This window comes from Watersipora subatra, chromosome 4, assembly GCF_963576615.1.
Source record: "Watersipora subatra chromosome 4, tzWatSuba1.1, whole genome shotgun sequence".
Taxonomy (NCBI): Eukaryota; Metazoa; Bryozoa; class Gymnolaemata; order Cheilostomatida; family Watersiporidae; genus Watersipora; species Watersipora subatra.
In genome coordinates this window covers 27,008,899-27,025,429 of record NC_088711.1, presented here as the reverse complement: position 1 = coordinate 27,025,429, position 16,531 = coordinate 27,008,899, and the positions used below count along the sequence as shown (strand labels likewise).

General features: G+C 35.5%; 1 protein-coding gene across 1 annotated transcript in view; it reads left to right on the top strand.

The window, feature by feature from the left end:
- Positions 1–11,743, top strand: part of LOC137393697 (guanine nucleotide-binding protein G(s) subunit alpha isoforms short-like) — a 66,903-nt gene extending 55,160 nt beyond the window's left edge. Inside the window, exons 11-12 of the mRNA XM_068080348.1 lie at positions 9,099–9,166; positions 10,499–11,743. Coding sequence (XP_067936449.1) covers positions 9,099–9,166; positions 10,499–10,645 — 215 coding nt within the window. The 3' untranslated portion in view covers positions 10,646–11,743. The remainder of the gene's footprint in view (positions 1–9,098; positions 9,167–10,498) is intronic.
- Positions 11,744–16,531: the final 4,788 nt, after the last annotated feature.

Sequence of the window (16,531 nt, the reverse complement as noted above, 5' to 3'; positions counted from 1 at the left end):
CCACCTGCTATAGTCAGTCTCCCTGTCACCTGCTATAGTCAGTCTCTCTGTTACCTGCTATAGTCAGTCTCCCTGTCACCTGCTATAGTCAGTCTCCTTGTCACCTGCTATAGTCAGTCTCTTTGTCACCTGCTATAGTCAGTCTCCTTGTCACCTGCTATAGTCAGTCTCCTTGTCACCTGCTATAGTCAGTCTCTTTGTCACCTGCTATAGTCAGTCTCCTTGTCACCTGCTATAGTCAGTCTCCTTGTCACCTGCTATAGTCAGTCTCCTTGTCACCTGCTATAGTCAGTCTCTTTGTCACCTGCTATAGTCAGTCTCCTTGTCACCTGCTATAGTCAGTCTCCTTGTCACCTGCTATAGTCAGTCTCTTTGTCACCTGCTATAGTCAGTCTCTTTGTCACCTGCTATAGTCAGTCTCTCTGTTACCTGCTATAGTCAGTCTCCTTGTCACCTGCTATAGTTAGTCTCCTTGTCACCTGCTATAGTCAGTCTCCCTGTCACCTGTTATAGTCAGTCTCCTTGTCACCTGCTATAGTCAGTCTCCTTGTCACCTGCTATAGTCAGTCTCCCTGTCACCTGCTATAGTCAGTCTCTTTGTCACCTGCTATAGTCAGTCTCCTTGTCACCTGCTATAGTCAGTCTCTCTGTTACCTGCTATAGTCAGTCTCCTTGTCACCTGCTATAGTCAGTCTCTTTGTCACCTGCTATAGTCAGTCTCCTTGTCACCTGCTATAGTCAGTCTCCTTGTCACCTGCTATAGTCAGTCTCTCTGTTACCTGCTATAGTCAGTCTCTTTGTCACCTGCTATAGTCAGTCTCTTTGTCACCTGCTATAGTCAGTCTCTCTGTTACCTGCTATAGTCAGTCTCCTTGTCACCTGCTATAGTCAGTCTCCCTGTCACCTGCTATAGTCAGTCTCCTTGTCACCTGCTATAGTCAGTCTCTCTGTTACCTGCTATAGTCAGTCTCTTTGTCACCTGCTATAGTCAGTCTCTTTGTCACCTGCTATTGTCAGTCTCTCTGTTACCTGCTATAGTCAGTCTCCTTGTCACCTGCTATAGTTAGTCTCCTTGTCACCTGCTATAGTCAGTCTCCTTGTCACCTGCTATAGTTAGTCTCCTTGTCACTTGCTATAGTCAGTCTCCTTGTCACCTGCTATAGTCAGTCTCCTTGTCACCTGCTATAGTCAGTCTCTCTGTTACCTGCTATAGTCAGTCTCCTTGTCACCTGCTATAGTCAGTCTCTTTGTCACCTGCTATAGTCAGTCTCCTTGTCACCTGCTATAGTCAGTCTCCTTGTCACCTGCTATAGTCAGTCTCTCTGTTACCTGCTATAGTCAGTCTCCTTGTCACCTGCTATAGTCAGTCTCTTTGTCACCTGCTATAGTCAGTCTCTCTGTTACCTGCTATAGTCAGTCTCCTTGTCACCTGCTATAGTTAGTCTCCTTGTCACCTGCTATAGTCAGTCTCCCTGTCACCAGCTATAGTCAGTCTCCCTGTCACCTGCTATAGTCAGTCTCCCTGTCACCTGTTATAGTCAGTCTCCTTGTCACCTGCTATAGTCAGTCTCCCTGTCACCTGCTATAGTCAGTCTCCCTGTCACCAGCTATAGTCAGTCTCCCTGTCACCTGCTATAGTTAGTCTCCCTGTCACTTCTTGATTTCTTACGCCTTACCACTCTTGAATTTCTTCATTGACTTTACATTTTACACCCGAGTTTACTGGAGATCACTTCATGTAAGATCAGTATATCTAGCTCAGCTAGCAGCGATTTGTAATTTCATAACAGACTGAAAGGGGCAAACCGCTTCTGCCTTATATGCGAAAAATTCAAAAACTTTGAGGTTTTTAGTTTTGCTAGATCTATCCAGTTGTCTCCTCACGTTGTAGTAGATATTTCTAAGTATTCTCATACCAAGTTGAAACAGTCGAATAACATTTAGCATATACTAAAACTATAAAATGGTACAGTAGACGCTCCTACAACATAAATGATTGACATAAAGGAGGTCTATATTATTGGGATGTCTACTGTATATGTACTCAATAAATAATTTTTTGTTAAAATCTAATGGTTTGAAAAGCCAAAACTTCAGCAGCTCTTTAAAAAATTTAGAATGTATATTTTAATAAGTATTTGCAATAATTTTGAACTTGATAAAAAATACCTGTAAACGTGATCAAACACCCAATAAAAATGGTTTTATTTTATAGTAAAATATTGAAAAACTCATGAGTTCATTAAAATATGTGGGGCGAAAATCTTGGAGATTGGTAAAAATATGTCCGAAATTCTATCAGGGAGGCAATAATTCCCTTCAATAAGGAAAAATTTGAAACTAATTTGAACAGAAATTGCAAAAAGATAAAACAAGCCATCTGTGGTTAAGCGATGCTAATATCTTAATTAAATACATGACACTTGAAAGACTTGGTTTTCATCTGTTAGTATTCGTAGCTGCATGGCAGTGGCATAGCAAGTGCTTGCAGGTCTCTGTAACATCTCTGTAGATGGCTTTGTATAATAGCTGTTATAGTAGCATCATAGTACATTCATTTGTCGTTATCCTCTTAATTTCTTATATATATATCTGGCTGGTTTGCCAAGATGTGCTTGTCTGTTTGGATGTACAAGTCATATGGTAGATTTTTATGCTGATAACATTTGTCTCACCACTGTTACATATAATGAGCAAACAACCATGGCATGTATGCATGCACTCGTGAGAGTTATTCTTCAATACATCTGCATCAAATGCATCTATTTGGTTTATACAGTTAATCTTATCCTACGATGTGGTCTTTCTATACAGAATAGGCTTTCTAACCCATAATTTACAACGGTTTTAATGTATTACACACATTAGCGTGGGTGGGTTAGCCTACATTTGAACCCCAATTATCATCAAACCTATTAATTTGCGATTAAAACTTAATGAGGTGTTATTTCCTCGTTCTTCTCTCTGATTTAGTCCATCTGCGGTATTGTGGTATCTAAACCTTTAATTCGGTCTTATATCATTCAGCTACAGATCTCATATGCTCTTTCTCTGCTTTGCCAGGCATCCAGTAAGACTGTTTTATAATTCTCACTCTGGACTGAATATATTAAGGATTTTATTATTGGGAGTTGTGCTACTATAGCGTGAATTGGTCAAACAAGTATTAAACATAGCTGATTGTTGCAACCAGCATATAGAGTTAATGCTAGTTGGTTGCTTACAGAATAAGTGGTTTTTTTTTATAAATGTGGCACTAGTTCATCAATTTAACTGATGACTGCTGACTTTGTATAACTATTGTCATGTGACCGGGATTTCATACATATTTTACACACCTGAGTTTACCCTCCCTAAATGGATTAAATTGAACTCTACAGATGGCTCTGCATACACTTACACTCGACTATATACACTCAACTGCTGTGAAAACTGCTGCTTAGTAAAAGCTTGCTAAGCAGCAGTTCCCACTTCAGTTTGTCAGCTTGACTTGGAAACTATTTCGACAAATGAGGTTGCATGAAAGTGTAAACAGAAGCCATCTTGTTCAATTACGTCCCATTTGAGCCATTTTGGAAAGAGATTCCGATCTACGGCGGTTTCGTGATGGCGGCGATTAATTGTTCGTTTTTGAGCTTTTAAGAGCTTGTAATCACATTTCCACATGTTTTGCACCTACAACACAGCAGAGTAAGACAGGGTGAATCTTTTGATACCAAATAACTGTAATGTGAGTTTTGTTGCAAGTCAACCTTTTAAAGAACAGAAATTTATCTAGCAAGACACTGTATTAACAGGGTGAGCTTATGATCGAGATCCTCACTGAAAGTTAGCAGACTCATATAAATAAAAATACCGTAAACAATTATTGCCTCTCGCTTATTCATAAATATAACATTAACTGTCTCATATATTTTATTATAATTAACAGCAACAAAGAGTAGACAACTTCATACTGCATGTTTATGGAATTTAGTCGAACAAGTCTGGAAATTTTGCTAACAAGTCTCTGAATTTCATGAACATTGCTGGAGTGTAAACTTTCATGCCGACTTACACCAGCTTCCTTAATCAATGAATTCTCTATAGCTCCATCCTTTCAATGAACATTCCTCTTAGGTTCTCTTTATTTGGCTGTAGGTGTAGCTACACAGCAACCCAACTAAAGCTTCTGATATCAGAATCTTTGCTTATGAGAACCTGGCCAAATAGATGAGTCTAGCCTAATGACTTAATAACGCTCTGTATGGTACAGCCAGGTGCAACCAAAATGTGTTTCGTTGGATAACTTACTGTAGCGAGCACAATACTTCATTATCTTTCTCAAGTGATCGACTCACTTGTGATTCAGAGTGCAACAAATTGACTCTTGTGGCCTGAAGGCAGGAAATAGCTAGAATGGTAGCTAAATTTTTATCTTCTGCTCTGGCGATGTGTAACTATCAAGCTCTGTATCCTTTGAGTTTTAGATGACTGTTGAGGTATGTTTTTGATTTGGGGACAGAATTATTGTCAACAAATCTCCTTAGGAAAATGGCCAGCGATTCACTTACAGCCATACCTTGACATATGAGCGTAATGCATTTTGGGTTTGAGCTCATACGTCAATTTACTCGTGTCTCAAGGCACTATTTCCTATATAAAATTACTATATACAAATTAATCCGTTACCGTACTATGAAAAACCAAATAAAACCGGTTGTTATGATGAAAAAACATGTTTTTAATTGTTCTAATTCAGTACCTACGCTATTAAAGTAATAAATACCTATTTTGTTGCTCAAACCCGCAATAAAATGTAACATTACGATGTACACTACTGTAAGTTATTACCTTCGAGGCAGACGTGGCTAATGGCGGTCCGAGAGACTTGACAGCAACGTGTTGGGTACACTACACTTTGGTGACGTTACGTAACAGAAACTTGCATACTTGACCATAGTGCCCATGGAGAACCGGCTCGAATGCTCAGATCTCAAAGATTGTATCTCAAGGAAGAAACTTGCTTGAAATTCTGAAATTCTCGAATTTCTTGTATGTTAGGGCACTCGTATGTTAGGGCACTCGTATGTTAGGGCACTCGTATGTTAGGGAACTCGTATGTTAGGGCACTCGTATGTCGAGGTGTGACTGTATTTCTGTCAGTCATCAGTTTGCTTTTAGTTTTAGTCAATTGTATTCATTATGAATATTCAGTGGTAATAATTATGTAATGATAAACACATGCACTCCCTGTCAAATTTAATAATTACCAAGACTGATATTATTGTTACAAGAAGAACTTGTTCTGGAGTGTTTCACAACTGGATCGTCCCGAGCAAGTGCTCCATGAGTAGGACAGCCCGTGTGACAGAAAGTAGCTTAGTGTATCGCTGCTCTTTAGTTAAAAAGGCAGTTTTTGTTAGCAACATACAACTCTCTTCTAATTAGTAAGTTTATTCTGCTACAATGATAGTTATTGATAATGTTGTATATCTTTAATAGAAACTTATTATCAATGACGATTGCATTTGCACTATTTTACACATACAATTTTGTGATAAAATCTACTCGTACAACTAAAAAAGATTTAATACTTGAGCAACAGCTGGTCATATGTTTCACTGTCAGATCCAGACAAAACGTCAACATATTAATTAACCTCTGAGTGTTTATAGTTGCTAAGTGTGTCATACATAAGCAGGTAGTAAAAAGCTATCCAGCATTTTGTTTGTATATATAAATCAGTCTAAAACATTTATTATTTGAACGTTATTATTACTGATTGTAAAGAAAATTCTTGTCACTCATATGGTACAGCCGATGTACATAAGATAGTACAGTCTATGCTAATTTTAAGATCTGATGTTTGGAGCGTTCCCTCCCCACTATTCCATGTGGCAACAGTAAAAATTTGCATGAACAAACAGACTTGCTATAATAATAACAATAGAAGACATTTAGTTGATAAAATTCAAAGGCTTATTGATTATTAGTCTTTAAAAGATGTTTAAACCCAGTACTGGTAATCACTGTGCGAGTGTATTGTTTACACATGTGATTGGAACTGTGAAATCTCTCATGAACTTACCTACAGCTAACACAGCTATTAGCTAAGTGATTAGACCTTGTACAAGAAACTTGACTCACATTTGTTTGTTTCGTTTGCATGAGAATAGAAGCGCTTGTATAAGATTCCATTTGAGCAACTGAAGGCTTAAAAATAGAATGTTGAATACGAGTGTGCTCTAGAGATGCATGTAGTGAAACGATGTTGTTGGTGAAACGATGTTGTTGGTATCACTCTTCCTTTAACAGCATTAATTGTGTAATTGAATGCTATTGATAAAATATCTTTACTGGTTTCTTTACTGTATCAACCTTTTTTGATCAGATTTGTGTCATAGCTCAACAAGGTCAACACCAAAACAAGAGTTTTATATTTTGTAAGTAAAACTAAATTTTTAAAATATTTTAGTCAGCTCGGTGCTAGTGGAAAGTACTCTCTGGGGACGAATATCTAACTGTTGCGTGGTCGAGTATTTCACGCATTCACCGACTCCTTTGAATAAATATGTCGCTCGCATCGCGACCGTTAAGTGACAAGAATCGTCAATGGTAGTTAGTCTTACGAGAGACAATGAACATCCACGCTTAATGATTAACTCCTCTTAGATGTTTGACATTTGTCAAGCATTTTTTGCACATTTGTCATTTTTACATCAACAAGTCACAGGTAATTGCGCATTCAAAGAAATTCCGCATGACTGAATGTGAAATTTGCATTAAATTGGAGTCTTGTGCCAATAACTTGGCTATAAATAGCATCCACTTGACTAATGCCCCGATACATATAGTAGCTATGTGGGGTTGACAATTTGACAGACATATTATTGACAGAATAGTGCCATTGAATTTCTAGTTGCCATTCCACTGAAACTTGAGCAGTAGATGTGTGAGCCTCTACTTTTGAAGGCAGGGCAGTTATTATCTGAGGTCAGATGTACATATATAAGGTTGATATGTGGAGCACCTGGGGCGCTTAATAGTTGGGCCGCCACCCAGCACATCCTATGGTGAGGTATTTTTACCGGGACACTGCAAGAGCGGGCCGCTAGCTCGATCACCCGCATGCAGCCGCCGTACTCATAGAGTGCCCCGTGTGAGAAAATACAAGTAGTGCGCCAGCTGCTCCTCAGTTTATAAAAAATATTTTTCTATTTACATACAATTGAATATTTTCTCTTTCCAATCAGTAATTTCATTCAGCTATTATTGCTACTAGCTGAATGCCCGGCGTTGTCGGGTAAAAAAACATATTTAATATATAACAACATTTGTCACTTTTGCTTTCAAACTACATATCATGAAAAAAGTGTTTTGTGTAGGCTAAATAAATTAAGAGAAAATAAAAACAACTGTAAAGGTTTTTAAACTATGTCAATCAACTGTAACTTTCAAACTTCATATCATGAGGAAAATGTTTTGTGCAGGTCAAATAAATTGAAAAACTAAAACAACTGTAAAAGGGTTTAAATTTAAATGTGAAATAATTAGCAAGTTATAGCTGAATTAAGTCTATTCTGCTATGATTACAGTAAAAGATGACTTGGTAATGATACAATTAATACGAACTGAGAAAACTAAATAAAAATCCTGAATATGTTGAATTATTAATAACAATTCGTGCATAGATGTGTGTGTATAAAAAAGGCCACTGTTCCACCAGAAGCTTTCCATCAAAACTTTGAATACGATGACACTGGTACCTCTCGATACTGGTACAAATGTAAAAACGAGATATCATACTGTCTTTGTCTGACTAAACGAAGAAAGAATGTAGAGGCTATTCTCACTCAAGATAGTACAATTGTCCGCATGAAAAGTATCAGCTCTGATCGCGATTTAGCAATTAAACCTTATGAAAAACCGGAAATAGAAGTTCAAGAAAACACGAAAAGGCATCATGTTTCATAGAGTTAATAGAATTCATAGTGTCAAATAATACGTCATTTAGCAAGTGCATACGGTATATGATAATGTCTATGATCAATACGCCTTGTATAGTTCAGTGGTAGAGCGCGTGGATTTAAAACTTGCGTTGCAATCTCCGTGAGTTCAGAGGGATTTTAATTTCAAGCTTTTCATAGCTATAACTAGACATACACAGACACAAACTTAGAGAAATATATAGATTAGATATATAAATAGATAGGGATTAATGGCAATGCCATACACTGATTTTGTTAGTTACGCTTTCACGCTTTTCAAGAGCAGATAACTTCTTGTTTGCCATATCCATCAGGTAGGTTTATTAGGCAGATAAATATAAAATTTCCTCTGCGTTGGAACAAATATTCCTCATATTATAAGCTGTAATTAGATCGTTTTGTTCTATAGTTCAGAAACATACAGAAATTCTTCAATAATATTGCAAGTAATTACCCATAGCATTAAAATGAGCATTATATGTAACACCGCGTGATAAACAAATACAAACTACTAAATATCAAAAAAACTAAATGAAGCAATAATTAATAAGAAAAAGTTACATTGTTCTGAAACCTTATAGACAGGCAAATGAATGTATAGACTCAGCGACAGATAGGTTCAGAGGTCGGGTAGATTCAGTATAAGCTCGGCAAAATTTGAACTAACTCAGTTTTTATTGTATTTGTTCATATACTTTGTCTTCTTTTCAATTTTTACTAGTGTCTTTACTTTTGCTCGTGAAACTGTTTCAAGTATTTCCAAATGCTTAATACTGAATTTATTTCAGGTATTTAGTCAAACTTTCTTTTGATCAAATGTTACATCCTTTTTAGGAAAATTAGTATGTTGAGGTGAGTGTAAGTGGAAGTTTGACTCCAATTAATCTGTTGATATTACATAACGTAAACAGGGGTGGGCCCTTCACAGTCACTATCTAGATTGTCCTTCGTTCCACTTTTATATCAGTGGGAATTTATAGTCGTCACTTGCCTTTCACCCTCATCGACATCTCTGACATTTTGGGACATCTCTCATGCCTCATCCCACAATGATTTTATGTTTACATCAGACAATGGTGTCTGGGAGATGCCTGTACAATAAACACCCGTTTGTTGTATCTGTTTTAGCAAGTAATGACTCGAGTGAGGATGAAAGGGTGACGAAAGCAAAGTTCTTCATCAGAGATGAGTTTCTGGTACGTTTATAATATTTTATGTTCATTTTGCTCTATGATAGGCATTGTTGAAATTAAGTTTATCCGTTCGTATTTGGTGGTCTGGAATGAATATTTCTCGCAGCTCTTCAACTTGCAATATAAACTTGCTTGTTGCTACTAAATAGATTAAAAACTACTTGGGCAACTTGAACAGACCCCGAGTTAGAGATCACAAAGTAAAACAAGAATTGACTGACTACCATTTGGATGCCATGAGCTGATTACTCCCGCTTTGGTTAGACACAGTATTAACTAATTACTAGAGGTTCACCATGTATTTCTGTAGATTAAAAATTACAGAAATACAGACACGTCTCTTTTGCATTGTCCCTGTGCTATTAAGCTGTACTTTATGCATCTACATACTACAGACAAACTTTCATATGACTAAGCTAATTTGAACATATATCCAATTGAAAACAATCATTTTGGACATCAAAACTATATTATATGATATAGTTACATTTGGCGCTTACTGTATAAGGAATTGAGTATAATTTAAGTAATTTACTCAATTTATAATGAATTACTGTATAAGGAAATTAAAACAAAATTTTATAGAAATGATCATTAACTATGTATGACCTATTCTTACACAATTAGGAGTTGTCTCACTGTTGTAATCAAATGTTAGATTGAGCGTGTTATCATATTTTATAATCTCAAAACTTTCCACATCTATGACGGTTCTATCGGGCGAAAATCCTAATTCAGTCTAAATAATATTTAAACTAAAGTTAAAGGTAACAAAACTCGTTAGATATCTCTCACGTATTATTGTTACCCATAGATATAGTAAACCCTATACTATATCTATGTTTATGGGTTTACTATATCTATGTTGCTACCTTTGTAGTCTATTTTTGTTTGTTTATTTCGAAGTATTTTCATCTCTCTGTTTAATACTTGTCATATCAATAATTTTAAAATATGGAGATTGCTTTACATTGTGACCTTTTAAAACCTTTATAAGTTTTATGATGTATAAAATACTTGCCTCAAAGCTTCTAAGCTATAAATTTCAACTTTATACTAAAGTCTCAGGTTCCAGGTAATATTTAACTTGTAAAGCTACCAGTCATGCAAATGAATATAATTGCGGGCTAACCTCATGGACGACTTACGTTTTGAAGGTATCTTTGTAGAGCATATGGCTTGTGCCACATTGTTCTATCTCTCGGTTAAAGCCTACATATGTCTGGTACCTTTCAGTCTAAACGAGTGTGAAGTTTCCCGTTCTTTTTAGATCCTTAAGCTATGGTTTCAATTGCGGAATTGATCCTGCTATAAATCATTTTATTCTGTTTGCAGAGGATAAGTACTGCGAGCGGTGACGGCAGGCACTACTGTTATCCACATTTTACCTGCGCCGTAGACACAGACAACATTCGGAAAGTATTTAATGACTGTCGAGATATCATACAACGTATGCATCTTAGACAATACGAACTGCTATAATGGTACCATAGCGACAGGAGGAAATCTGTTTAGCTCAAGAACTCGGGGAGTTGCTAGCTTTACTGCGGTGTACATAGATGTATTGTCGCAATTGTCTGCTCATGCAGCTTTGTACCATCTATTGGAATTGGGCGCTCTCTTGCTTTTACACTGGACTAATGTTTCGATAAGGGCTGTCAGGTGTCAGCAGGTGTGACAGTAGTGCCAGGTGTCAGCACTATTGATGCTCAAACTGCTTCTTACTGGATAGCGAGGTGGACTGATAAAACTAGTCAAACGGCCCAAGGATATCGGCCTAGATTGAATGACATGTGATTATATCTCTCTTCTCCTTCTGATTGCCTAATGACAAATACTCTGATTATTTATCATCAACCTTGACAGTTATTTCATCTCAATATTGACAAAGACAATGTGACGCCCATTCGTGTCTAGGCGTTATTTCTTTGGATATCTATATAGGCTTTTTAACGTGCGTCACATGTACATTGCTTTCTTATTGAAAAAGGCTTTGTAGCAACAGCGCATCAACTTGCAGGCTTTCTCGCTTTTTTCTTTAGTGTATAAATGATTGCTCTATGTTAAATGTCGTACTGTCCAATGCTTGTGCCGCCTACTTGGATTGCACTTCGGTAGTAGAAATTGACTACCTAATTTTATTTTGGTGGTAGATGTGTAAATAAGGTTATAGACAGATGCTAGTTGTGTTTCACTTTACTAGTTGCCTCTCTGCATTGATATTAAAAACTGACTTTTAATAGATTTTATATATATTATTCATCACCAACGATTTCTGTGTGGTAAATTTTATATCAGTCGATAGATCTGAGATGATTGTAATATTTTCAGACTTGATAACCGAATGCTTGAATCTATGTCTACTGATAACAGTATTTGGCTATTAGCATTTTTTAGACATCTACAACAGATAGTTTCTTTCTGCTCTTCAGACATTTGTGATGGGCCTGCATGTATTATATGAGACATTCTTTATCATGTACAGTTTTATCTTATCCCTTCTTGTTGGGAAAATTTGAATCATGTCTGACAGATGTCGTTAATCACTATGGTTAAAATATACCGTAACTGAGCGAGTGATTTAGTAAGTGTGACTGGCAGCTTGTCACAACTAGGTTTATCCAGTCTGAGACATAGTCTAGTCAGTATAAATGCTGGTTGAAAGAGGAGGAATGGGGTTCAACTGACTCCTACTTGCTCGTGTCCAATGGATAATTTGCATTGCGCTGTAGAAGAAATAATGGGATAGCTCTGCAACCTTATGGCATGTTTGTAATATCTGTATGAAATTACGGCCTTATCTGTGAATATCATGACTGTTCAAATTTCTTTGAAGCCTTAAATGAAATTAACTTCGGTACATTACAATTTCAAATTTCTCCACTGGTTATGCATATGCCTACAAGATTTGTAGAGCCACAGATAACAAATTTCAGTAAAAACATTTCTAACATACACTGTAGTTCATGGTTGTTTAAACAAACGTGTTTTTCCGAAGGTTGAAATAGCAAAGGCAAAAATAGCTTGCCATTCGTAATTGCAAATGCCGGAAAAAATAAACACAAGTTTAAAAATGCCAAACATTCAGGATTTTGAAATGGAATGAGTTAAGCAGCACCTTAGCAAGATGAAGGCTGTTACCCAGGGAGTAGCTAGTCCTGCTCCAACATGCTGGTGTATTGTTGCAGTTGTCTGCTCATGCAACTCTGTATATTTTAGTAAGTTGCTTTTAAGCAGAAAGTTTATATAATTTATTAAGCCTTACTTGAATAAAGATTTAGGATTAAACAGTAACTACTAAAGTGAACTGGTATAAATAAAACCACGCTTTTAACAGGGTCTTTTGAGCTTTTAGAAGACAACTCTGTGAATGTTTCAGAGCAATGAATAGCCTAGCTGGAAGATTATAGGATTATAAAATAGCAATTGCGGTTAGCTGTTTCAGCAACCCTCACCAGTTAGGTTGTTGTGCTATTTTACTGATGCCTAGTTCTTGCAAATGTATGAAAGTTATACTTGGTTAAAACTCGCAGAGTACACGTTGTTCTCAGGTATCAGCTTCACAAATAGTGGGTACATCAACTGTTGAAGAACGCTAATGAAGAAATTAAATTTGATTATTTCTGTTGACAACTAAAAAACACTTGAAGCGAAATATGATGCTAGATAAGATGTAATTTTATTATTTTAATGTAACACATGGGGTAACCTAAGGCAGATTGCTGCGCTCCATGTTATGACGCTTATAATTGTCAGAGTGATAGTAAGGTTTGAGGGATTGTGTTGTTTTTTAGGTTCATGTATTTATCATTAGTCATGAGGGTTCATGTTAATATAGTTCACCGAGGTAAGGAACTACATTAATTAGAAGGAACTACAAAATTTTGTCTTCCTCTTACTTTATACATACTTTTCCTTTGATGGTTTTTACTCTCTTATTCTCCTTTCCTTTTTACACTTTCTGTCATTTCTCTTGTAAATTTATTAAGATTATTTTCATGTTATTGTTGTTATTATTATTGCTGTTAATTGATTAATTGTTCTCTTATTTTGTTCCTTTGCTGCTCTATCTTTCTATATAATTAATGTTTTATTTTTCTATTATAATTTTCTATAAAATTAATTAATTATCTAATTAGAATACTCTGTTGGTGTCTGGGGAGTTGATGTCTGAACATAAACATTCTTTATATTTCTGTTCCTTTTGATGTGTCTATCTCTTTGTCGATCTCACATAGTGTATGTATTCATGTTATAATAACTTGGTTCAATCACACTGCTTGTATTACGGGACTAACTTATATATCTATCTAAGTATAAATATCTGCTTAAATCAAATGTGACTACAAAGAGAAATGTCCTTGTAACACGTTGAAGTATATTTAATGAGTTTCACACAAATAAGGAATATAAAATGTGTAATAATCAATAAGTAATAAAAAGCACCTAGCAAATGTTGATAGCAGTAAATTTATTTTTTTAAATTTTAAGACAAACATTTTTAGTTTCAGTCTATACATAATGGATAAAAATTGTTCCATGTTGAATTTCATTTTCTTAGCATCAATTTTAAAATTTAGTAAATGATTGTGGTGACATAATACTAAATATATTTTAGCAATGTGTTTGTGTATTTTCAATAATTTTTATAGAAATAAACAAATAACCGGCAAAAGTGATCAATAACAATGTCAAGGAAGTGTACCACAATTCACAAGTCTCATTACTCACACACTCAGAAGTCAGTAATTAAAGCCAAGAAACAACCTGTTAACACCTGATTTAGATTATAATTAGTTGGTAAGATATCTCTGTTGGTCTGCTGGTAGCTCAGTGGTGCATTGAAATATTGGTTTGGCATTTTTAAAATTATTGTTTAGAAAAACCTAGTCAATTTTTCATACTTTTATTTTTAGCTAATAAGAGAATTCAGTTTTTGTCTTTATAATATCTACATAATTAGTTTTAAAAAAAGGCTAAACGCGAGTAAAATTTGCTGTTTTTATCATTTTGCAATACCGGTATAATCGAAGCTGCGACGATAGTAACTACGGACACAAATTCTTTAGTAAATAACCAACACTCTATAATCATAAATAACAATTTTCATGAAGATGTCAAATAGTGCAAGCATATACAAATCATGATGAGTATCATAATTTTTGTCATAGATAAGGTACCCGGTACTATGCCTGCACACAACATATTTACAAATACACAGTTTTTATTGGTTACTATCTATCCTACTAAAACCTAGCAGCATAATAAGCAATCAGAAAGCTGAAAACAAATAATAAATACTATGCTTTCTTTTTGGAGAATGCTGTCGAGTATCTTGACAGCCTGGCATGTAGTATATAGCAGTGAATGTTGGATGTCATAATTATGTTGGATGCCATTTTGGCCTACGAGCCAATAAAAAGCAGGCAGCATCTGTAGCTGTTTCTCAAGATGACTGAAGAGCATAGCGTTATGAAGGTACAGCCTCAGTTCGATTCAAGCTGGTCTATTTTGGACACCTCAGATCCTTGTTAAGCTAAATGTTATCACAAAAACTGAGTATTTTTATACCTGCGGAAAGCTTATTCAGCCAGAAGCCGTTAAGTTGAAGTGGATTTTAAGCGCAAATTATGATTATAAAAAGTGATCTTTTTTTGGATGTTTAAGTTAACAACGTAATAAGGCTGATATTACCTACGCTTATTACAGTTGTGCTGAGCCAACCTAAACAAGTGGCCCTGTTCAAGTTCCTGATTAAGGGTAGCGTGAGAAACAATTTCAAAATTTGGTGTTGGCTAGCTATTGCAACTAATATGTAAAGAGTCAGTAAGACCAATCCGTTGAAGCATTTCATAGATCTCACTGTGTTGGAATTTACAGGCCTAGTTCATGAATACACAAAATATTTTCTGGTACCGGTAGTGAAGCTTGTTCTCCTTTTTTACAGAGCTGCCATTGATAGCTCATTGGCTTATGGACTCCCAACAGACAAACTTAACTCGCAAATAAGATACAAGGAAGACAAACGCGTTAGAGAAATATATGTACAATGTAAGTCATTGATATTTATTTGATCGATTGCTCTAAAATGTTTAAGGGAAGTGTAACAAAAAAGGTTTACAAACCTCACACAGTAATAGTTTTTCAAATCTTAATTTATGTTAAAAATAATTTTATGTTTGCCTCTCTGGTTTTGTACTCATTTAATAGTACATTAAAAAATGCTGAAATTGCAGTTTCACTGCTGCCTGGACAACATTTTATTTAAAGATATATAGTACAAATTAAACTTGCTATTTTCATATTTTTAGAGCAGTTCAAATGGGAGATTTGGCATTTGCTGTTTCTGCAATATTCAAATCATTTTGATAAAAACAAAGTGATATTACATAAAAAGTGATATTAGATAAAATTGATAATAAAAGGTAACATTAGACTTTTCCGACTGGAACTATTACAATACAATATAGCCTGTATTTGTAGGCAGCGGCACGCAATTGACTTGAACTTTTTGACAATACAACCTTAAATCATAGACGCGATATTGTTGCTCACATGTTTTTTTGTAGTAAGACCCGTTTTTATAAGTAGGCTATCTTAAAAAAGTTCTACAGATATTTTGGATTTGAGTTCTTTGTGATAAATACTATTTATTGCAAAGAACAAAGCAACGGGCAACGCATTATTTTTTAAATAATGTTGTGTAAGTTATATAGATATATTATAACTATAATAGTATAATATAGTGTTATAGCTCCTAGTCTTTATAGCTCCTAGTCTTTATAGTTCACCAACAAATAGTAGGTTATCTAATCATAATGACAATGATTCGCGGTTGTAATTTACTGAGTACGCAATTTTAAAAACCTAAATTGTTCAAGGAACTTACTGTTGATTAGTAAAGTTTGTTGTTGAGCCATGCAAGGCGTGCAGACCTCCTTCAAACTCATTACTATATTCTGTGGTGTTGAAACTTTTCCATCATTACACTATGAGTGCGTGTTGGTTTTGCTGAATGTTAAATGACTGCTACAGTTGCCACTGGTGTTGAGATTATTCTTGAATTCACATTTTGGTATCTGATCTTAACTCACCCGTCAGTCTTAGATGAATGGAAGAAGTCTTAGGCATGACCTGAAGTTTAATATCTGGCCAGAGGCGTGGTACATGCTTAAAGGTAATGTAAGTGTATTGCCTCTGAAATCATCATAAGTTCTTGATCATAGGGCGGCTTAGTTATGACAGCCATGCGCACATTCTTGTTATAAGTCAGTATATAGCATTATAATCTATACTATATAATCTATCTATATAATCTATAATCTATAGCATTATATCTATGTAAGCAAGGTGCATCATGCGAGGGAG